Source organism: Eschscholzia californica, unplaced genomic scaffold, assembly GCF_041429995.1.
Source record: "Eschscholzia californica isolate CP2 unplaced genomic scaffold, dmEscCali1.0.p SCAF_2, whole genome shotgun sequence".
Lineage (NCBI taxonomy): Eukaryota > Viridiplantae > Streptophyta > Magnoliopsida > Ranunculales > Papaveraceae > Eschscholzia > Eschscholzia californica.
In genome coordinates this window covers 61,932,105-61,956,111 of record NW_028238309.1, presented here as the reverse complement: position 1 = coordinate 61,956,111, position 24,007 = coordinate 61,932,105, and the positions used below count along the sequence as shown (strand labels likewise).

Sequence of the window (24,007 nt, the reverse complement as noted above, 5' to 3'; positions counted from 1 at the left end):
GACGAAAAATTTAAAGGTAAGAATAGCAGGCTGACAAATTTTCAGCGTCCATTCGCCTAAACTTTCTTTTAGGCTGAGTATCACCCATCATCTGCGTATCAGCTCTTAAATGCATTCAAAAGAACTGTTCGTGCCCCACGGGCACGGGTTACACCCTCGTATATATATATATAATTCATCAGGCATCACTAGGTAAAAATTAGACAAGATTTTGCATCCTTTCAAGTTAGCTTCAAACTTTCATTTAGGATTCATGTGACACTATTACATTGTGCACAAAAGTCAACTTCAGGCGAATTGATTACACGGACTGCTACTACAAAGATCGTACTAAAGACACATCTTCATCTTCTTGGAGCTTCATCAGACTAATCATCCTCACGAGCCAATAACAGAGAGAATCTGTGAGAGAAAACAAAATTCTTGAAGCTTACAAAATGACAATGAAATATTCATATTTGGGTATTTGGTTGGTTTAGTACAACTTAATAGCAGACTTACTTTCTCAGTAAATTTTCGGAAGTCGTCCCTCTGCATGGCTTTATCAAGCTCCTGAGAAAAATACAAATGAAACAAATAAATCAGAGGAGATTTCAAATATCTAGAACTCATATTCTATATCTTTAGTAGAACAAGAACTTGAACCATGTCGATTAGTAATTCTATGAAGTTAACAATGTCAAGAAAAAGCTATAGAAAAAGAAGATACTTTTTTTTTGTTGAGTAAAAAAAAAAAGATACTTATCTGAGTTCATAATATCCATGTGTTATCGAAAAATAAAACTCCAACAACAGTATTTGTCAATGATTAAAGACCTTGAATCACAATATTATCCAATAAAAACTTGAGCTTTCTCTTTCTTGATACTTCATTTTTTATTTACGAGTGACCTCTCAATTAACGGTACAACTTCCGGAGTTAAGGTTTCAGGTTAAAGAGCTAATAATACATGCAGTCTCTTCTCTTTGCTACACCAATTTTTGGAGGACATAGACTTCAACATTTAGGTTGAAGTAATGGAAACAGTTCAAGATAACAGCGAGCGACAGAAGAGGATGTAAGGTATAAAGCACTAAGTAAAGGTTGTGTTTGTTTCGTTCTCTTTGTCTGAATCACATTACCCAGAATCATTCACATCAGTACTTCAGACCTAAGATCAGATTTCAGAAACTTGTTCAATCTGGGAAATAAGGTCTAAGGTGTTTCATCAGCATTTGTAGGGTGATCAGGGGCTAAGGAAGATATGGTTTACAGTACAACGATAAGTGTCACGAGGTCTGGGTAAACTGAGAGAGAGAGAGAGAGAGAGAGAGAGAGATGAGTTGATGTCGGAATAGTTTAACCTAAAACTAACTGCGGCTGGCGAAGGTTCCCTAATAAATTTGCAACAGCTAGTTAGAAATACTAAAACAAAAGGATGAATTCATGAAGATTAAGTAGCAGTAACTACACTTACACTCTCTGAATTGGTTGCTGAATCTATACTTAATATGAGCTTTTTAAGTTTTTCATCATTCAATGCCTCACGAACTTCATCAGATGCCGCTGCAAAATAAAACATTTATCGTCACTATATAGGAAGGGAAGATGGATAATGATATCCACATATTTGACTTCAGGAAACCTACAAACCAACATTATAACATCGTAAAAAGCTCTATATACGTACTGTGGGGCCTGGGCAGAACGAAAGGAAAGAACTAGGAGTGTACATTTAGAACACCAATGAAGCAAACTATCATCAAAAAAATGCAATGGGCTTTATAAGTTCACCACATGACAATACAAGCTCTTACGCCACCAATGCACAAAACCTAGACTCGAACTATAATCGAAGTGAACCAAGACGTAAGACCTGTTTCAGAACTCCAGAAAAGCATTTATTTAAACCGTAGTATCGATGTTCTCAATTTTATTTAAGCTACCATAATAAGCTCAAAGGACCTTCCTAGGAATCTTAAAAAGAATCTTGGTACATGACTTAAAACTTATAACATATCGCATTTCTAAGCGACATGGTTGAAATGAAAAACTAGAACGAAAAGGCTGCCTCGTGGCCGTCGTCTAGGTATGAAATAGGAGTAACAAGCTAAACAAATCCCAAGAACAAAATATCAGATGAAAATGAACTAACAAAAATGCTAACTGAAATTAAACGTTTAGGTTAATTTACTGGAAGTTGCTGAATTACCTATACGCTCCAGATTCTTTTTATCAAGCAACAAATTTGGCTCTTCTACTTGGAGTGATATCTTTGGAGGCAATACCAAACCTGCATCAAATTAATGGAGACATACTCAGAATCTCAGATTGCTCAAGTAGGACTTCAGAGCCGATACGGGCATCCATAATGTTGCAGCAACTCCACATGCAGTTTAGTTGATAACAGTAAAAACCTATTCAATTAGTACTTATTATTTCTGTTTGTGCATGGTGCACCAATGAGCGCTCTATGTGTTACCCCACGGAACTAAGGTCCTTGTTCATGTTGCAAGGCTATAAATTACCATTTACTGACCCCTTGGTATGATATAGTCAAAGAGTAGCGAATTGTTAGGTCGCATAATTTGATTTATTGGAGTGGACTTTCCATGTGGCTAGTGGTTCTTACAGTTCTGATGTGCTAGATTAGATGGTATCAAGTCCATTTCAATTCTTGGGGAGAATGAGCACTTCGGGAGAAGTCAGCTGTGGCGGATAATTACAGGGAATCAGATATAGTCTACAATACTGGGTCGTACATCAATTAGAAAAGAGAACGAATGCCAATCCTCTCAATGAAAATTGTCAAATCACAGTTTCCTAAGACACAAGTAGTCGTTCATCCACAGTCAAATGCCTAACCGCAGATTTGGTTGAGTTTTTTCTCTATTTAGCCAATGAGAAATGCATCAAGATGGTATAAAAGCCAAACTAATACGTACATGCAGCTCCTTCTATCATGAAACTTCCCTTGTTATCATATGAAAATTAAGCATATAGCCAGAGCAAAGTTATCTTAAAAATGTTTGTAATACGATAACAACAATGGCTGATGGTTCTTACTTGGTTTTTCATCAGAAGGGGCCTCATTTGAACATGGAGTTTCTGCATCAAACAAAAACATAAGTTTAAAGTTTACAGGCAAAACAAAAGCTATGCTTAACCAAAACCAACGTGATATACTGTAAATATTGAAACTGACAGCACATAATCATCAAGATATTTAGATGCTCAACAGTCAACATACAAGCAAGAAATTTGCAGTATACTGCTTGAGCTGCATCAATGATATATATACTTATATAGATGTATCTAGTTATTTATGTTTCAAATAGGATGCAATAGTAATGCTGAATACTTACAGGGAAACTCGAGAGATAAATATCATAAAATAGAATAACTATAAAATTGGTATGAAGTAAAGAAAATAACGGCATTGTACAGATAGAAAAACATTAAACGTAAGAGCAGGTGTTTAGTAGACTCTTGTAATAGGGTTTCACTGAAAAACAGATAATCTGTCCAAACTCTTCAGTCTTCTATTCTCCCAACTTCAACAAGCATTACATAACTTTGCGGACTGGAGAAATGAAACCAACACGTTGAGTTCATACAACCATTGAATTCAGTAACTTTTAGTCGGTAGTCGGATCGTACCTCAGCTAAAATGAGTACACACACGTAACAATGAACGGGCGTATATGTATTTCCACATAACACGGTATCGAAATTGATGTGGAATCACCCATTCCCGTTCCTCCATTTTCAAATGTGCATATCACGCGTGCATAACTAAGGTCCTAATCGCTCGAATTAGATATTGTTATTACTTACTAATCTTCCAATAGTTAATACTTCAAACTAGTACTCGAATAAATATAAGAGCATAAATGTCCAATGCAATATCTGGCTTGTATGAAAGCATAACGAACTAACATTCAAAGGTCAAAGCAATGTTGTGTATACCTTTGTGTTTCTTGTAACACAACAAAGAGCAACTGCAAAAAAAAAAAAGAATCAGCATTGCAAAATATTGGAGGGATGATCGAATTGGGGATTTAGTATATGCTACTTATTACTTACTATGGAATAAGACAAGATGGACACTTGTACTTAGAAGTTGCATTTTCGCATACTTGACAGTTCCGAACAGGACCTTTACCTATCATTTCGTCCTTCACTCCTTTTCAACTTATTTTCTCCGCACACTTACCAATATCTTATTTCTCGTTTCTTCTCTTAAAAACTCCTCCTAAAACAAACACAAATATATTATATGCTACGAGCGACCCTAGAAAGATCATTCAGAGGGTTACGAGCGATTTAAAAAGAGAAACAAGTAATCTTAAATCTACGGCTTAAGTTTTTGTTAGATGAAAACAACGGAATTGTGTTGCATTTTTTTATCATTACTAAGTACAAACTTACAAAAGCTTGAAGCCATAATACAATGAGTCGTTTAGACCCAGAAGAAATGATTTTGGTTAGTATTTCGCAGTTGTGTATCATATACCAATACTCTCTAGGAAAATGACCATATGCCCGACCACTATCCCGGCCGCGAATAGTGGGCAGCACATACTATCATGGAGTTAACTGCATGGGAAGGGTTAGATTCGAACCCTGGTTTGTGGAGCGAAAAGGCATGCATATTACCACTAAACCAAAGTAAGTTTTGCGAGTTTACCTCACTTTAGAGGTCTTAAAATAGGATTAGTTGTCAATAGTGAGAGAATTAGCATAAAAATTGGGTACACTGGTATTCAAGGAGAATTGAATATTTATGAAAGGAAAAAAGAAAAACAAATGAAAAGAAAAACAAATTGAATAAATCAGAGTAAACCGACAAAGGGTATATTTCATTGTAATCTTTGTTCCACCTCTTTACTTAAATTATTCTTAAAACCCTGAAACTAACTGTTATTTTGTGAAATACAGTCACTATTTAGCAATCACCCAAGTTACAGAGAGAGAGAGAGAGAGGTTCTTTACCTCCCAGAAAGAGATCACAGTAGCTACGACGACGACGACTCTCTGCTAGGTTTTACACTTCCTAGAACCGGCAGTTCCTGAAAACATCAAGGGGCAATTACTGAAACCAAAGGTGAAGAACATGATTATGATTATATTCCCCCATTAAAAAGCCCCAATTTGAGTAAGCAATCAAGTAAGACAACATAATTAGAAGTCAATATCATATCAAATGTACACTAATAACTAACTAAATTAGTACAGAGAGACCTCAAAGGTAATTAAGTTACTCTTGAAACAACAAAATTGCAAATTAAAAACCCTAATTAAGAAGAAATCTAACCATCTAGAGAGAGAGAGTACCTTCGGCTTCAATGGAGGACGCCGCCTTCGAGAGAGATAGAGAGCCTTCGGTTAAGGGAGAGAGAGAGAGAGAGAGAACCTTCAATGGAGGATTACAAGAGAGAGATAGAGAGAGAAGGCCTTCGGTTAAGGGAGCTGCTTCCAATCTGCTCGGAAATGCCGAGTTCCCGTGGGGGCTTGGTGGGAGAAGATAGAGTTGGTTATTTGCCCCCACGTGGTTTCTAGAAGGCGCCCAGATTTTTAACTTTATAAAGGTTGGGCTTGTTTAACAAATGGGCATTTCGGTCAATACACATCACTAACGGCCCCATGCTGTTAAGGTGTCGTTTGGCAACCAAAAGTAGAAGTACTTTTGCTTGTAGTAGAAGTTCTTTTGCTTTAAAAAAGTAAAAAAAATTTAAAAGTATATTTGGCAAAAATGTTACTTATAAGTAAATAAGTCAAAAAGTTAGTTTGGTAACCCAATTTACTTTTGATAATTTTATTTCTCTTTCTCATAGAGATACTTGATTTTAATTTGAATTCATTTATGATTTCCACGGCTACTCTTGTATACGAAGTAGTGATGATATTGGTAGTAGTGGTGGTACCATGAAGGTATGGTTATGAGATGTGTTGGTGGTTGAGGTTTGATGGTGGTGGTGGTAGAGAGATATGATGGTGGCAGCGGTGGTGGTGGAAATGGTGGCGATGGTGGTGGAAGTATGGCAGTGGTGGAAGTGCGGTGGTGGTGATGGTGGAAATACAGTGGTGGTAGTGGTGGATAAGGTATGTGAGTGATAGTGACGGAGTTATGGTAGTGGCGGTATGGTGATGGTGGTGGATAAGGTATGTGAGTGAAGTGACGGAGTTATGGTGGTAATAATGGAGGTACCGTGGTGGTGGTGAAGGTATGGTGGTGGTGGCGGTGGAGGTACGGTGGTGGTGGTGGTGGTGAAGGTACCGTAGTGGTGGTGAGGGTACGATGATGGTAGTGGTGGTGGAGCTACGAGGTGGTTGTTGTCGAGGTGTGGTGGTGGTGGTGGTGGTACAAAGGTGGTGGTTAAGGTGTGGTGGTGGTAGTTAAGGTAGGGTGGTGAGGGGTGTGCAATGCTTGTTGTGGTGGTGGTGAGGGTAGAATGGTATGGTAGAAGTTTAGTTGTGTTAGTGGAGCGGAGATATACAAAAAAAATTCGTCAAGAAAAATTCATAAATGTCTAAAAAAAAAGTTACTTTACTTTGAAGTCAAAAGCTAAAAATTTTAACTTCAGAAAAAAGTCAAATTTTAACTCAAATGAAGTCGATAATTTTTGCGTACCAAACTAACTTTTTGACTTTTCTACTTAAATAAACAAAAAAGTAACTTATTTTAGTGTTGTCAAACGACACCTAAATCTGACGGAAAATTTCAAAAAAGTGGGGGTTTTTGTAATTCTAAATGATAGGTGGGGGTTTCAGTAATGTGCATATTGAAAAGGTGGGGGTTTCAGTAATTCCCCCAAACATCAAAGTCCTCAGATTATGAACTACTGTGTCTTCAAGTTTTTCAGCTGCGGGAAAAGGACCAAAGAAAAAAATAGAGAGACAAAAACCCCCCAAACTAACAAACTTGCTTTGAAGCACTCTATTAGGGTGGAACCCACGAGCCGGTATGGGTACCCACGGGCCACGACCACGACCACGGGTAGTGAAGTCATTAGACTAGATACGAGGTAGTTTTTCTATTTGGCTATCAGGATAAATGAGCTCCTTCAGACAGGCATATAAGAAAATTATGTCAAAACCCTTGGTTGGAGTGGTAAGAGGTATGTATAGTCTTTCATCCTAGAGGTTAAGGGTTCGAGACACACTGAACAATTCAAAAAAAAATATTAGAAAATTTTCAACTCTCTAAATATTTTCCTCTATTCAGGGTGGAAGCCACGAGCGGATATGGGCACCCACGGGTAGTCAAGTCATCAGACTAGATACGTCATGGTACTTTTTCTCTCTGGCTACTAGGATAGATGAGCTAGTTTAGGCGGGCATATCGTAAATTTCCCAACTCTTAAAATATTTTATTTTCTTATTGTTCTCCCTTTACTTCTCTCGCAACAGGTTCTTCTCTCTTTAAAAATCATTTTATCCCTCTCTTGGTTTCGATGGAATTAAATGCGTCTTAATTCACAATTCAATGGATGAAGGATAAGCAGACCTTGTGTTCACTTGCGTGGCAGAACAAAGTGTCGTGCGTTCTTTCCTATCTAGAAGGACAAGCTAGGGGCCAATAGAAATCCTCATCCTGATGTCCATCACCCCGCAGAGCTTGGTAGGTTACATCGACCTTGTGCTAATCAAATATAAAGTTTGTAATGTTGTAAAGTAGTTTTAGAAAAATAACAAATGCAAAAAAAACAAAAGCACTTGGAGTCCATAAATCACAAGTCGTTTTTTATTTATATCTTAATTTTTTTTACTTATCATCAGAAAAAATCACATAAAGAACATTAGGTAAAAAAAAAAAAAAAAAGAATATCACTTACTTGGGGTATTGACTTTTTCATAAAAATCAGTTTTTCGACTTGATTTTCATCGCTTACTAGATGGTAACTGTTTCTTATAACTTGGAAATGAAAATAAAAAATGGAAGTCGAAGCCAGACTGTTCTCTCCACATTTTTCTCCACTAATTGGTTGAAGGTCTTGAAACAAAAAAAATTGGTTGAATGTGCTCTAAGTATACATTCTAAGTTAACTGCATTATAAGAAGCGTCTCTCTCTCTCATCTCTCTCTCCAAAATCGTCTCTCTCTCTCTCCACAACCAGATTTGTGTTTATTCCTCCGGCGAAGGGAGGGTTTGTAGTTAGTTTTCCTTCCATCAATAGTTTCTAAGGTCCCAAATCGGTGTGGTAGCCGTTGTGTTCTTGATGAGATGGTAGTCGTGGTGTATTGTGGTGGTCATTTTAGGATATCTGATGGTGGCGAAGGGTTTGAATGGAAGCGATGGTGGTCTGGTTAGCGTCGTATGGTGGTTGCGGGGGTTTTGTACGAAAATGATGGTGGTGGGTTGTGTTGTTGTATTTGGTAGTGGTTGTGGCATTGAAAACAAGATAAGGTAGTGGCTAGAGGTAGTGTTTTTGGTGGGTTTGAGTGGTTTTAATGGTGATGGTGGGAGTCTGTTTTGTGTTACGAAATGGTGGTGGTTCGGTGGATTGGATCATGGTGGTTTCTTGGTAGTGATGGTGGTTTTCCTCGTAGTGGCGGCTACTCTTCAGTGGTGACGCCGATTTACCTTCATTGACGACGGTAGTTATCTCGGTTGGGGGCAATTTTAGTTTTAGTTCTTTTATTCTGTCGACCTTTAGGGTCTTTTCATTCTCGATCTTAAAGATCTTTTTCTCTTCGTCGGATCTTTAGGGTCTTTCGTTTTGAGTCGGTGTCTTGTCAATTCCTTTTCCTTCATGAGACACTTTGCATTCGAAGTTCTGTCTAGAACTACTTATGTAACTCTCATGTAGTTCTCAAAGGAATAAAACCTCTCGTGTAATGTTGTGGTTCAATTAATGAATATATATATGCGAGTTTCCTCAAAATAAAATAAAATAATGGAAGTAATTATAAACCGTTGGATTAGGGGATGGTATTTGGACAAGGTACGGTGGTGGTCCGTCGATGGAATTGCTCGGTTCAGAAAACGTCGTATATAAACTTGTTAGGTATCGGATGAAACTCAACTTTCTTTCCCGCTATTTTTCGCCTCCTCTCTTGCCATGCACGGTCACCACCACCACCGTCCTCCCGGTGGTGCTCGACCTCAGCCGCCACCTCCAGGATCACTAACTCACCCACAACTTCAACAGTTTCATCACCATAATCTTCCAAACCCTAATCTTTACTTCCAAAATCCTTCTTTTCCAATCCCACAAAACCCTTCTTTTCCAATCCCACAAAACCCTTCTTTTCCAATCCCACAAAACCCTTCATTTCCAATCCAACAGAACCCTTCTTTCTCAATCCCGCAAAACCCTTACCCTTACTTCCAGAACCCTACTTTCTCAAACCCTCGAACCCCTAATTTATCTATTGAACAACGCCCCAGCACAAATACACCTCAAAAACCCAATCTTTCCCTTGATAAAATCGAAAGTGCTGTAATTAAGGCACATAATAATCTTGTATCAACTGGAGGAACTGTTTCGGCGTGGAGTGTATCTGAATCTGCTCTTTTATCTTTGCAAGTTGATTCATGGAGTTCATTAGGGTTTCGTATGCAGCAAGTTCCCTCTTTATATAGTCTCATGGTCATTGAAGGAAAGGTATATCTTTTGCATTATTTTTGTAGTTCTTTATTTGTAATTTTTCCTTTCAATTCAATTTGTTTATCTGAGTTGCATATATTTGATTGTTAGGTCAATTCATTTATCCATTGCTTCGTGGGTTCTCGGAAAATCACAACTTTGTATGAATTGGATTTAGCCATTTGCAAGAATGAGGGTATTGACATGTTTGAAGAGCTCAAGTTGGGACCTTTACTTAAACATCCACTTGTTATACATTATTTTTCTATCCCATCAGATACAACAGAAGTTCATAAAATAACAAGCGAAGATTTAATATCTCGTCTTAGTGAAGTTATAGGTCCCTCTAGACGTAAACGCATGCAGACTAAGGGATTCTTGGAGTATGTAGCAAATAAAGAATCTCTTGATGTTAAAGAAAAGCTCGGAGTGCGAATAACGAGCTTAGGGTATGTTCTCATTCATTTATTAGTAAATTGTAACTTGATTATTCAGCAGAAGCAAGATATTATGTTATGTCAACTATGAGCCGAAAGTTTCTCATTTGGACTTATTTCTGTCATAGAATAATATGATTGTTGTCATTATCTTATTGGTATTTCTTCAAAAATTATCTTCATATACTTTATTGTAAATTTTAGCAAAAAAAGTATCTCCAAAGCCATAAACATCTCGTAATTTCAAAAATTAAAGATGTGTGGTTACTGCTTAAAAATATTTCAAATGTGTACATTGAAATAGTTCATAGAGAATATATTTTCATTACTACTCGGTTGTTGGTTATCTTCTTCTGGGAACTCAACTGTGGACTGGGCTTCTTGTATGTAGTAATACAGATTCTGTGATTATAACATTATATGAACAAAACTATTGATGGTTGTGGGTTTGAGTCGGCCACCACTTTTGTGTAGAGCTAAAATTCATTAGGTTTTGTGAGCTACAATCTATTGAGACTAGAAAGAAATGAACTTCTTTCATCACTGATGCTAGCTTTATTCTGATGCTGCAGAGACAAATCTGACTTCTGTTCTAATCTTTCTGCATAGGTATCATTTAAGTTGTATCCAAGAATCCAGAAGAGCAGAAGAGTCCACTCTAAAGAACTATCGGCCGACAGTGGAACAGAATTCTAGCAAGGAAGGCAGGAAGGAGGAAAAGATTTCAAAACCTCCACCTATTGATTCCCAGAAAAAGGTGCTGGACGAACGTTTCAGCAATATATTACAGCGTGTTGAGGCGTTTTCTCCTATTAACGATAGCTCAAATAATAAGCACACTAGATTTATTTCCTCAAGCTCAGAGGATGAAAATGATGCTGATTCTGATGATGAGTGCAAGGATAAGAAGTTCTCGAATAGTCGTGATATTTCATGTAACGATGGAAAACTTTTAAACAAAGGTGTTACAAGCTGCCCTTACCCATCTGCTCTAGAAGAGATGAATCGTCTTGGACTAAAAGCAGAAACTGATGAAATGTCCCCTGCTACGGGTGCCTTAAGTCGTAATACAAGTAAAAAGTCATCTAGGAAAAAACGTAGATACTATAGCCAAGAAAATGAAGCAATGTCTTGCAAATTTCCTAAAACAAACAAAGCAGATTTAAGTGTGGTTCGTAGGAATCTCCTTCAACTGAACGATAATAAAGAATCAGATGACATTAAAACTCAATTGACAAATAATGCTAAACAAGATGAGAGTAATGGCCTATTACTTGATGATACAGCGATGGATAGGTTCATAGCTACCTGGAAGGACACATGTCGAGTTCATTCGGTTACCGAGGTATGCTTGGTTTTTCTTCAAGGGGATTGCTTTCTCATGGATATCATTTTCCACTGTAAATTATCAACAATAATTGCTCTCTATCTCGATCACTGATGTATACTTCAATACCTAGGTTTTGTTCCCCCACTATTTGTAGTTTAATTTTCTTTTTGAGATTGGAATAGTTATTTTTAATACATTCAGTAGGCAAATAATACATATCTCTGTACACTTTCAAAGCCTGCAGTCGCAAATGGCGAGAGGTTAGATAGGCGCAAACATGTCATGTTGTATCTAATTGGACATTTTTTCTATAGGTTTTCAAAAGAATGGTCGACTTCTATGCTACGCATGAAAGTGAAGTAACAAATAAATCAGCGATAAAGTTTTTTTTTGGGCGGAAGAGGAAGATAAACTCTAGCATTTCATCGTGCCTTATTGGTCTAATAAATATTGCTGTAAGTCGGTTTGTGTTTTCCCTCCTTCTGTTATGATTTATGATTACATCTTCTTGCGGAAATAGCATATTGCGTTTCTTGAGATTAAGAATTAAGAAATTCAGAAAGTTCTTGTACATGAGTTTTCTAGCTGTGACTTTGGGCTTGTAGTTAAATATGCAAGCGTTTTGAAATTTAATAAAGTAATGAGAAGTTGGAAGTACGAAAATACTGGATTCCAGTCACGCTCCGTTTCCTATAGTGGTTTTGCCACCCGACCAATCCTCACTTTCGGATGGACAAGGTAGGGATGTAATGGCTAACTCTTCTCTGTTCAGCCTTGATCAATTCCCTAGTTTCGTTTGTTGTCATAGTTGTTATACATAAGCAACAACTTATTAGTATGCAACTTGACAATCCTAAAGCCACTCTTTTGGTTGTTTTGGAGTTAGCGTTCTTTTTTATGCTTTTGTGTGTTATTTGAAATCCAAGTAGAGCGATCACAACTAGGTGAGCTGTTCTGGCTCAGGGGTGCCTCAAGCCAAATCTAACCCCGAGTTATGAAATGGCAAGTAGCTTGATGAATCGAAAATGTGTGGGCGGATTATCGAGTCACTCGACTCGGTTCAAGCTGTTAAAGTACTTTTTTCTTTTCTTTTATTATTTAGGAATTTAAGAGAATTCTAGGAAGAAGATAGAAAGAAGAAATCAACAGGTAAGGGAAGAGGAAGAGGGATAGCATGACTGTAAATACGATAGCTAAGTTGAACTTTTTTTTATTGTTGCAGATTAAGTCCATTAAATGTGGAATGTGGGACAATCTTTATGATACTTTTCAAACTATAGGTCAACATGGATGCATCTCTTCAGGTTCTGTTCCTTCCACTGAAGTTGAAACAATTGATGTTAATCTGCCAATTAAGAGACTCAACGATCGCTCTTCTCAAAGTGAATACAGTGAGTCCCTTTTACCCAAGGCAGTGGTTTGACATTTTGATGATATTTAGTGTTCTTACCTTATCTTATGATCCTTGGTGTTCTGGGATGTGGTCCGACACATGACATGACTGTAAGATGTTTGTAGTTGTAGGTGCTTTTATTTATTTCTTAGTTGAAGAGGTAACAGAGCGAAAGATGATAAAATAAAGACATAAATCAATTAACATACCTCACTTATCAGTTTAAAAGGGATATATTTTATGTAGTTTGTTGGAGGAAGCTTCAGCGGTTACGTCATTATAAATTATAAAAATGAATTTTTAGATCAAGTCCTTAGTAGAATTCTCTAGTTTAAATCGAAAAAAAGAGTTTCAGACAATGTCGCAAATAAAAGTCAAGACTCGATCTCCTAATATAGGTAACTACCTCAGAGGACTCCACTGAAACTCCACCTTAAACACTAACCATCCTTGGGAGTCTGTTTTATAGACCTAAAAAGATATCAACTTATGACCTCTGAATATACTGTCGATCTATTATCGTGGAAGTACAAAAATAATGTCCTAACAGAATAGATAAACCTAATAAAAATAGGGGAACCTATTAAAATAATAGAATAAACTTATTTATCTAACAACAATGAAAATAAGCGACTGAAGAAAGAAACTAGGAACTTATTGAGGTTGGTAAATGGGTCCACAGTTCTTATCATCTATAACCTCTATATAAACAGTATTGGTTAATAATTTTAAATTGCGTTCACTATTGAGGACCTGAACACCTGCTTTACTAATCCCATACTTTCTAGGTAAAGCTTATTTGTATACTAGTTCACATTTAGTGGACGGAAACACAAGTGGTATATCCTGTGCAACACGGGCATCTTTGCTTTTCCTCATGTTTTGCATTTGTGTAACATATCTTTTTTGAATTTTATCTGAATAAACTGCAGGTGCCACTGTTGATGATATTCTAGAGAAAGTTACTGAGTATGTTGAAAACAATCGTGGCGCAAGAGAAGGGAAATCCTTGCTAGAGAACCAACTTATATGCCTGAGACGGTTACGTGATTGTGAAATATGGTTGACAGAGCAGTTTTCTGTTAGAGAATTTGGTTCCTTTGGTTGTGGTAATTTCTTGAATTTCTTGCATGTATATTGTTCTCGGCTTCCTAATGAATTGTTTGGAAGTTTTAATGGAGATGCTGGTGGGAAATCCCTTTTGGAAGTCTCAGTGTCGAGGGAGCTGGTGGTAGTTTTGCTATCCCAAGCCGCAAGTGGCTTGTGGGCGAATGATGCAATATCGAAGCACCACATTACTTTGCTACTGAAGAGGCAATTTCCCATATTAAGCTTGCAAGTTGGTGGTGATGACAACGTCTCTTCTGAAGATCTGTCTGAAATTTTGAAGCAGGAGAACAGTAACTTCTCCAGCTCTGTCTTGTTTTCTGCAACTTTGTTGAGGTCTTGGTATGTAAAAACACCCACTCCAACTAAGCGTCACCTTGGGGAAAACACCGTATGGGGAGCTAATTTAAGTGAAGAAACTGGCTCTATTGGATCTTTTTTGGCTAAGGACGCAATGGACTGCCTGCTTAAAGCTCCAATGTTATCAGATCTTAAATCGTGGTCTCATTGGGACGTCGTGTTTGCTCCATCACTTGGACCTCTTTTGCCGTGGTTGTTAAATGAAGTTCACACCGAAGAGCTGCTTTGTATTGTGACTGGAGACGGGAAAATACTGCGAATCGACCGTGCTGTGACTGTAAGTGACTTTTTGGAAGCTGCATTGCGTGGGTCTCCCTTTGAAACCGCGGCAAAATTGCTATCCTTACTTCCTGATTTTGGAGGGGACAAAAATTTGTCTCTTCTGAAGTGCCATGCACATCAAGCAATTGAAGTCATTCTAAAAAATTCTTTGGACTCAGGAGAAGTAAGAAATAGTTGGGACATTAAAATGCAGGGAGGACAAAATTTTGCTGGACATCAACATGGAGTAGATAAAGCAATTCCTGTTGCATCAAAGTTCATTCTTGATTGTCTTGGTTACCTTCCTTCAGAATTTTGTACTTTGGCTGCTGATATATTTCTTTATGGATTGAGGCCTTTTACAAATGATGCTCCTTCAGCTATCTTACGTGAATGTAGCCAAATCAATCAGCGTATGATGATTCACGAAATTGGATTGTCTCTTGGTATATTAGAGTGGATTGCTGATTACCGTACATTTAGTTCTAGACCTGCCAAGGACTTCCTCGTACCCCTTGGAATTTCAAATAGTAAATCCTCACCTCCTGGATCTAAGTTGGAGGAAATTGATTCACCAGAACCATCACTGAATCAACTCACGTCGCATGGTAATGTGGTAATCAAGGTTGAGGAAGGAGATGATCAATTACATACTGAAGTTAATCTTGCAAAGGAGGATGTTTCGGACAAAGGGAGCGATGATTGCTGTGTAAGCGTTCCATTTACACACGATGAGGATCAGGAACCTGCCCTTATTGTTGAATCTATCAGGCACGAGGAATTTGGTCTAGTGCCATCTCTTACACATGCTGAGTCCAGCATGTTGAAGAAGCAGCATGCTCGTTTGGGTAGAGCACTCCACTGTCTTTCACAAGAGCTATACTCTCAGGATTCACATTTTCTTCTTGAGCTGGTGAGTGCGTTTTGTGTTCTATTAATTGGCTATATAAGTACCTATTTCGCGTGAGGATACACCAAAACAGAATAAATTTACTTAATTACTTGGTTGAAGATTCTCAGTCGTTTACAGTAGAAGCTTCTCTTAACTTTAACGCTTCCTATTCTACAAGCTTCTGGTTGCGGAACACTATCTTAATGTTGTTGACTCTTGGGATTATTCTTCAGGTTCAGAATGCAGATGATAATATTTACCCTGAGAGTGTGGAACCAACTCTGGTGTTTATTCTTCAGCCTGCTGGCATTGTTGTTCTAAACAATGAGCAGGGATTTTCCGCTAAAAACATTAGAGCGCTTTGTGATGTTGGGAATTCAACAAAAAGAGGATCAAGTGGTGGATATATAGGGCAGAAAGGCATCGGCTTCAAATCCGTATTCCGGGTGGGTTTAAACAGCATCTTTGGCTATTTTTTTTTTTGTTTTGCTTTTTTTAGTTGTTTTCTTGAATTCCTATTTTCTGTTTAACATGCATCTGCTCGCTTTTCTAATCTACTTTTATTTGTGAATTCTTAAGCAATCACTTCTTATTTGCATCAGCTAGTCATATAGGTTTTATAACTCATGTCGGACAGCAGAAGCTGCGACTGCGAGATTTTCTTGTTTATATATAGTTATAGAGGAATGCTAAAAAGCAACACCTATGAGATTTTGGTTGAGAATCATCTGGAACTATGCATTTCTCTAGATATGTTTAACGTGTTATTCCTAAAAAAATATGGAGGCAGGAACTGTTACCAGTCGTGACCACCTAGCAAGTGAATGTTCATATGACCACGTTGCAAGTCATATGAACATTTATGAGCCAGTAGTTAAACCTGTAACCCTTTTAAACGCTGTTACGTGTATTTGGGTCCTCATTAAAGTTTTGTCCACAAGTACAACTCATGATCTACATTTATAAAGATAGAGGTGTGGCATTGTTAGTCTCAAGAATGATTGGCAACGCTAATCTTGTCAGGTACACTACACTACATGTCTAATGATGCCTGCATGTCAAATTAGTTTACGTTGTTTTCTATATACTAAATCAAAGCATCTGTACATCTGGATGTCAATCTGAGGAGACGTCAGTTCTCTAATTTCTTATAGATTTAGCCCGGAAGATCGTTACTGAATTGCATGGAGGTTTATGTTTTTTCCACCTTTCAGGTCACGGATGCTCCAGAGATTCATTCCAATGGGTTCCATGTCAAGTTTGATATAAGTGAGGGTCAGATTGGTTTTGTTTTGCCGACAATTGTGTCTCCTTGTGACATTGACTTGTATGGGAGATTGGTTCCTGCTGAAGTCGGAGATCAAATTGATAAAAGCAGGTGGAAGACTTGCATTGTTCTTCCTTTCAAGTCCAAATTAACTGAAGGAACAGGACTGAGTACTATCATCTCTAAATTTTCAGATTTGCACCCGTCCTTGTTATTGTTTCTTCATCGCCTTCGGTGTATAAAGTTTAAGAACATGCTCACTAATGATTGTGTTGTTATGAGGAGAGAAACGTTAGGTAATGGAATTGTAAGGGTATCTCATGGGAAAGAAAAAATGAGTTGGCTTGTAGCCTCACAGAAGTTGCAAGCTAGTGCCCTTCGGCCTGAGGTTCAAAATACAGAAATAGCTATAGCCTTCACCCTAGAAGAGTCGTCTAATGGAGAATATATACCTCATACAGAGCAGCAACCTGTCTTTGCTTTTCTTCCTCTAAGAACATATGGTCTGAAATTTATTCTTCAGGGAGATTTTGTTCTTCCTTCATCTAGAGAAGAAGTTGATGAGGACAGTGCTTGGAACCAGTGGTTGCTCTCGGAGTTACCAAGTTTGTTTGTCAGTGCACAAAATTCCTTTTGTGCACTTCCTTGCTTTCGGGAAAGTCCAGGAAAAGCTGTGGTTGCCTACATGAGTTTTGTTCCACTGGTTGGGGAAATTCACGGATTTTTTTCTCATCTCCCCCGAATGATTATCTCTAAACTCCGTGTTTCAAACTGTATGCTTCTAGAAGGGCACAACAATGAATGGGTTCCTCCTTGCCAGGTCCTAAGAGGTTGGGATGAACCCGCTCGTAATCTTCTGAGTGGAAGCCTACTCATGCAACATCTTGGTCTTGGTTACTTGAATAAGGATATTGTTTTATCTGATCCTCTAGCAAAAGCTTTAGGAGTCCGAGACTATGGACCTAAGATATTAGTTGACATTATTTCATCCATATGTCATGCGAACGATGGTGGTATGAAATCAATGGGACTGGATTGGTTAGCTTCCTGTCTTAGTGAGATTTATATAATGTTGGTGGGGCGTACTTCTGGATCATCAAACTTAATTATTGATGTAGATTCAGAGCTCAATAAGAAACTCAGACATATACCCTTCATTCCACTTTCAGATGGTACATATAGTTCAGTGGCTGAGGGTACGATTTGGTTACCTTCTGATTCGTTTAATAGCGCGTTTGAAGGTCTGAATGGTCTAGATGCTTTTCCTAGTTTGTATGCAAAACTACGGACTGTAAGTTCTGATCTTCTAACTTTGTCTGGTTCAAATTATAACAATTGTGAGGGAGACACACTGATAGACAACTGCGTAAGGCTACTTGCTCGAATAGGTATTCAACGATTGTCGGCACATGACATTATTAATGTGCACATCTTACCAGCAATTTCCGATTATATGGTGAAAAATAGAAGTGAGAATTTGATGATAGAGTATCTATCATTCATAATGCTCCATCTTCAGTCTAATTGCCCAAGATGTTGTGTTGAAAGAGAGCGCATAATGTATGAACTACGAAACAAAGCTTTCATCTTGACAAATCATGGTTATAGAAGACCGGTTGAGGTGCCCATTCATTTCAGTAAGGAGTTCGGAAATCCAGTTGATATGACAAAGTTAATTGGTGCAACGGATTCTAAATGGCTTGAAATTGACATCATTTATTTGAAGCGTACAAGCATCAAGAACCCTTTTTTATTTGGTCCCGCAAAGTGGAGAGAATTTTTCCAGGAACTTGGTGTTACTGATTTTGTGCAAATAATACAGGTCGAGAAGAACATAGCTAATGCATCTAGTACTATTCTAAAGGATATTATGTATGATCAAAATCTTATTTCCCCTGATTTAGTAATTAAAGATTGGGATTCCCTTGAGTTGGCCAGTCTACTTGCTTCTTTATCCGCCCAAAATGATCAAGGAAAATGTAAATATCTTTTGCAAGTTCTTGATGAAATGTGGGATGATTGTTTCAGTTCGAAGGTTACAGCTTGCTGTGTTTCGAAATCCATCGAAGATGGTAGGCTAATCAAGTCCTCTGTTATAAGGCGCATTCATGATGTCCAGTGGATAGTATCAAGTGTTGATCAAGAGCTTCACTATCCGAAAGATATATTTCATGATTGTGAAGCAGTTCGGTCTCTGATGGGAGCTTTTGCGCCATATTCTGTGCCACAGGTTAGTTTGTTACATTCTCGTCATTGGAACCTTGAATTTATGATTTGCCAGTGCAAAACTCATTTGCCCTTGATACTTTGAGGTGTAAAACTTTCCCATTGAAGCAGGTGAGGAGCAGACAATTCGTATCTGACATGGGTTTTAAGACTCAAGTTACCCTTGATGATGCCCTGAAAATTCTTGAAGTGTGGAGAAACTTGGGGAGTCCTTTCAGAACCAGGTACAGATGCATTTAGTCTTTGCGTATATGTTTGGACATAAACCAGATAATACAAAACCTTAGTATATGCAGGTGAACCAAATAGTAAGTTATTTGATATGGAATGGTCGAGTATTTGTTAGTTCTCATGTTCATTTACTGAAAATTACACCATTTTTGAACATCGAACTTTTCATCTTCCCTCAGATAATAGACGTTATTTGTTAATACTCATACTCTTTCTTTATATGTGACAGCATTGCGCATATGTCGAAATTTTATTCGTTCATTTGGGATGGAGTAGATAATTCGAAGTCAACAATAACCGAAGAGTTTAGTTCAAGGCCTTCTATATTTGTTCCATTTGACTGTATCTCCGGACGTGAAGATGTGGTGAGTGGCATGTTTTTGTCTCGAGATGAAGTCTACTGGCATGACCCAACTGGTTCTGTGGACTTGGTAAAACAACTGCTCCTCAAGTCCAGATCAGTAAACGAGACTAATTGCCACCTATGCAACACACTGGCACAGGTGTATCACGGTCTTCATGACTTCTTTGTGAACGAATGTGGGGTACATGAGATGCCCTCATTTAGAAATTACATTCAGATTCTGTTGCAGTTGTCGAAAGTTGGAATGTCTTCACAGGCAGCTAATACGGTAAGTCAATTTCCACAGCAAGTCGGATTGTATATTGTTGAAGTTCAGCTTAATCTGAGTAATTTATTTGATGTATCAGGTTTTTCAAATTATTTTGAAGTTGGCTGATGATATAAATTCTGGTTTAGTGGGGTCAGATGATGCCATTTTTTTGAAAGAATTTCTTCAGAAATTGGAAAATAAAGTGCTTCCGACTACATTAGATAAATGGGTCTCGCTCCACCCAAAATTTGGTCTTGTCTGTTGGTGTGATGACGAGGAACTAAGAAAGCAGTTCAAGCATTCAGACAATATTAGTTTTTTGTACCTCGGCGAGCTCAGTGAAGATGACAACAAAATGCTCCCAGCGAAGGTTTCTAGGCTCATGCAAACTATTGGAGTTCCGTCTCTTTCGGAGGTAATACTTAGTTGCTTCAAAAAGGCACCCCTTGTGCAATTAGCACATTAATTTATGTGGAGCAGGGTAGGGCGTGATATTGTTACCTTTCTCTTGCTTGATATATTATGATGTATCGGGATATGTCATGATATCAAACATAGCAATATCACATTTAAATGTATTAAAAAATTGTTCCTTTCTGTTGTTTGATATATTATGAATGTGGTATATTACCCTCTGCTTCGCCTTCACATATAAGGACTTCAACGTACAGATTTTTCATTCTCCTTATTGGCACTTACAATTTAATTTACTTCTTTTGTGTAGGTCATAACTCGTGAACCAATATTTTATGGTGTCGTAGACAATAAAGATAAAGTTTCATTGGTGGACTGGGTTCTTCCTTTTGCACAGCGTTATATGAACAAATTGCACCCGGACAAATATTTTCAACTCAAACAGTCCGGATTTGAAAAGCTGAGTGGCCTACAAATTATCGTGGTTGAAAAACTATTTTATAGGTATGCATTGAAGGGTTCTAGCAATACATCCAATAAGCGGACAGAATGCAGCTGTCTTCTGCAGGTATGTCAGCTTAAAGTGTTCCTCATACTGTTTGTGTATCGACTTAGGTTTCTCTCTCCTGCTTAAAGGTCAGCTCTAGCATCCTGTATTTGGTAACTGCAATTGTCTGTATATATGTAAAGTGAGTAAATCCGTTTTCTGCACAACCTTTATTCCATAGTCTAAACTTCTCTTCATTTTTCATTTTATGAAAATGTTAGAATACTAAATACATCTAACTTTTATACAGAATTATAACATATTATTATATACGGCATATAATTAAAGACATAAGCGGAGTAATGCATTAGCTTCCAACTACTCCATCTTAGGCCAGTAGTCACTGATGAACTGACAGCACCCTACTCCGACTTCAACAACTTAGGTGCCAATGAGCATGTCTTGTCTAGATTATAAGGTCTCAGTCAATGCCTTCTATTATAACAGAGCTGATACAATTTTAAAAATAGCAAGCAAAAAGTAAATGTCTAACGTTTCGTCCCTAGCCTCACTTTATCCTTTTTACCACTCTTGTGCCTGACACCTAGTACAAGTGTCGGGTATTGGGGCTTGTACTGGTCTTGCATATTCATTATGTACTTACATAGCCCAATTGAATTTGTAGTTGATCATACATATTTTAAGCATATGTTTTTGTTTGCACACAATGCTGAAATTTTTTTTCCCGCCTCAAAGCGGTTTTCTTCGAAAATGCAAAGCGCGGCCTTGAGGCGTATGCCTCAAAGGTGTACACTAATTCTTTCAGGCAAAAGTATTAGTGTATGGCAGCACATTTATGTAAGAAAATTTGATAATATTGTCTTTTTCAGAAACTTATATAATGTTTAACGGACAAGAGATATAAATTCGTATGTTGCATAAACTGAAACGATGCATTTGAGTTATGTTTTTTCTCTACATGCGTACACCTCGAGGAGAAAGCATATTCCCTGAGCTTGAGGCGGGCCTAGAGGCCTACACATCTTCCAAATTTTAAAACATGGTTTGCATGTTCTATTTGCAGTGTGCACTTCTACTTTTTGCACTTGTCGATATCTCACAAAACCTCTTAACTACCTTTGGGTGGGGCACCTCAAAAGATATTTTTAGCGTTAAACATAACAAAAATCAGATTCAAATAGCATGCTATTGTAGAAATTTACATGTTTCATTCATGTGGATATCTTAGCTTACAATCCAGTTTAGCACGCTTTTTAGAATTTCATCGCCACATTCTTCCAGTGGACACACATTATCTCAATGTATGGTAGATCAGATTGTCAGTGCTCAACTAACTTGGAAGAAATTTGCAACTGTAAACGTCATTTGAAACATTTTGTATGGCTGAAAGATTATGTTTTCTGCTTTTGAAGTTGCCATGGTTTTTGATAACTCATAGCTCCATTGTGGAATATACAAAATACGATCTAAAAGTCTATTTGCACAACCAAAGCATTTACTAAGGGTTAACAACAACTTAATGCTAGCTGTTTTAAGTGCACCGACCCAGCTCAATCCAAGGGGTTGGTAACATGGTATCTATCCCTAGCATATTTAACCCGTTGTAAACTAAACAATTGTACATGTAGCACTTCTCAGTTCTCCCTATATATTGTTTTTTAGTCCTATAAAGAATTTAGTGATCACTTTTTTCGTTGCAGGAAAATATTTTCTATGTGAAACGGGAGTTGGATTCACACTCGTTATTCTTGGAACTATCTCGTCTTTTCTTCGATGGGACACCTGAGTTACACCTTGCAAATTTCCTCCATATGATCACAACTATGGCTGAATCAGGCTCCACTGAGGATCAAACCGAATTTTTCATTCTAAACAGTCAGAAGATTCCAAAACTTCCTGACAGCGAACCTCTTTGGCGTCTTTCATCACCTTTCTTAGCTCAAGAAGATTCCGAGATTTCACAACCGACGTCTTCCTCACCTATGGTTGATGAACATAGCCAGCCAAGGTTCAAAAGAAAACCAGGGACGAGTACCAATTGGCCTCCTGCAGATTGGAAAACCGCACCTGACTTCAACTTTTCTCTAGCAAATAACTTGAGGACAAGATTTGCTGGAGATCTACCACCCAGTGACAGTTGCAAAAAGGAAATAGCTGAAGGCGGAGCTTCATATATAGAAGATCATGGGATTCCTCTTGGACTTGGTGTCGATTGGAACATCCAAGATGAATCAGTAGCAGTGATGGCAGCGTCTTTGCAGGAAACAATTCCACAAGGTCAACAACGTCCTTCCTCTTCTAAGGGAAGAAGTGGTTCTAGTTCTGAAGTACTGAATCAGTCAGTTCAAGTTAACGTTCCTGCATACCCTGATTTTGTTCCGTATAGTGAGAGAGAACAACTGTCTTTTGGCACACCAAATGAATACCAAGCTGCTATTACAGGGAGATTGGGAGAGTTTATAGCTTTCAAGTACTTCACTGAAAAGGTGGGGGACGAAAGGGTTAACTGGGTAAACAAAGAAACAGAAACGGGTTTACCGTACGATATTGTTATTGGGAAAGATGAAGAAAGCAAAGAATATGTTGAAGTTAAAGCAACCAAGTCTGGGAAAAAGGATTGGTTCACAATTACAACAAGGGAGTGGCAATTTGCAGTCGAAAAAGGCGAATCATTTAGCGTTGCGCATGTTGTTTTAATGGATGTGAAGAATGCAAAAGTAACAGTTTTCAAGAATCCGACGAAGCTGTGCCAGCAAGGCATGTTGCAGTTAGCTGTTCTGATGTCAAGAAATCCGAAAAGGTTATCTTCTGGTTCTTAATGGCCTTCAAGAGTGATTTCCGGAGTTTGTTGTGGGGGATCTTATAATCTCTAACTGTACATACAATCATGACAAAGCCAGCCAGCAAACTGGGGCTGAACTATGTTACCTTAAATCGAATATGGATTGATCCCCTTGATAACGAAATTCGAATTCTTGATCCGATTGCTTGTGTTCTTTCCGGAGGGTGGCTGAGAAATTCCGAAACTGAACGCTCAAATAACGGTGGACCATGGACTTACTGCTGCATTAGGTCATACTCTCTTCTTTTCCGACAGAGGCCCATGTTTTCCTCTCTTGATAGATTTCTTATTAGTTTTGCCAATTTATTAATCATAAATGAACGAAGCAATGGTGAGGTAACTTGTTGTAGAATAATTAGTCGAAGTTTCGAATTTGTGGAAGTATATAAATCTTTTATAGAAGCAGAAATAGGAATTCTCCTTTTCACTGGTTAGAGTTTGAAACTCACAACATGTTTCAGTTGCAGTTAACTTATCTTCTATTTATGTACGAGGGTGTAACCCGTGCCCTACTGTGCCCGTAGGGCACGAACAGTATCTCCAGACGTTACG

At 38.0% G+C, this 24,007-nt stretch overlaps 2 protein-coding genes across 3 annotated transcripts; one reads left to right on the top strand and one right to left on the bottom strand.

Annotated features, from left to right (window-relative positions):
* Positions 1 to 209: 209 nt before the first annotated feature.
* Positions 210 to 5,533, bottom strand: LOC147559991 (HIT-type Zinc finger family protein). Of its 2 annotated transcripts, none has more exons than XM_086661984.1 (9): positions 5,318 to 5,533; positions 4,976 to 5,052; positions 4,067 to 4,235; positions 3,950 to 3,981; positions 3,047 to 3,088; positions 2,193 to 2,273; positions 1,458 to 1,546; positions 502 to 552; positions 210 to 402 (listed from the first exon to the last, which is right to left on the bottom strand). In XM_086661984.1, exons 3-9 carry the CDS (start codon positions 4,150 to 4,152, stop codon positions 379 to 381), a joined length of 405 nt encoding a protein of 134 aa, XP_086518110.1. In that variant the 5' UTR covers positions 4,153 to 4,235; positions 4,976 to 5,052; positions 5,318 to 5,533; the 3' UTR covers positions 210 to 378. The 2 variants fall into 2 exon arrangements, with proteins under 2 accessions (XP_086518110.1, XP_086518111.1); XM_086661985.1 differs by having other exon boundaries at positions 4,976 to 5,075; positions 5,318 to 5,480.
* Positions 5,534 to 8,921: 3,388 nt separating this feature from the next.
* LOC147559990 (protein NO VEIN-like) lies at positions 8,922 to 23,882 on the top strand. Its single transcript, XM_086661972.1, has 13 exons — positions 8,922 to 9,591; positions 9,685 to 10,022; positions 10,620 to 11,355; positions 11,655 to 11,795; positions 12,563 to 12,731; positions 13,666 to 15,374; positions 15,587 to 15,799; positions 16,568 to 18,850; positions 18,958 to 19,070; positions 19,307 to 19,709; positions 19,789 to 20,106; positions 20,416 to 20,673; positions 22,314 to 23,882. The coding sequence occupies exons 1-13, from the start codon at positions 9,046 to 9,048 to the stop codon at positions 23,430 to 23,432; spliced, it is 8,346 nt and encodes a 2,781-aa protein (XP_086518098.1). The 5' UTR covers positions 8,922 to 9,045; the 3' UTR covers positions 23,433 to 23,882.
* Positions 23,883 to 24,007: the final 125 nt, after the last annotated feature.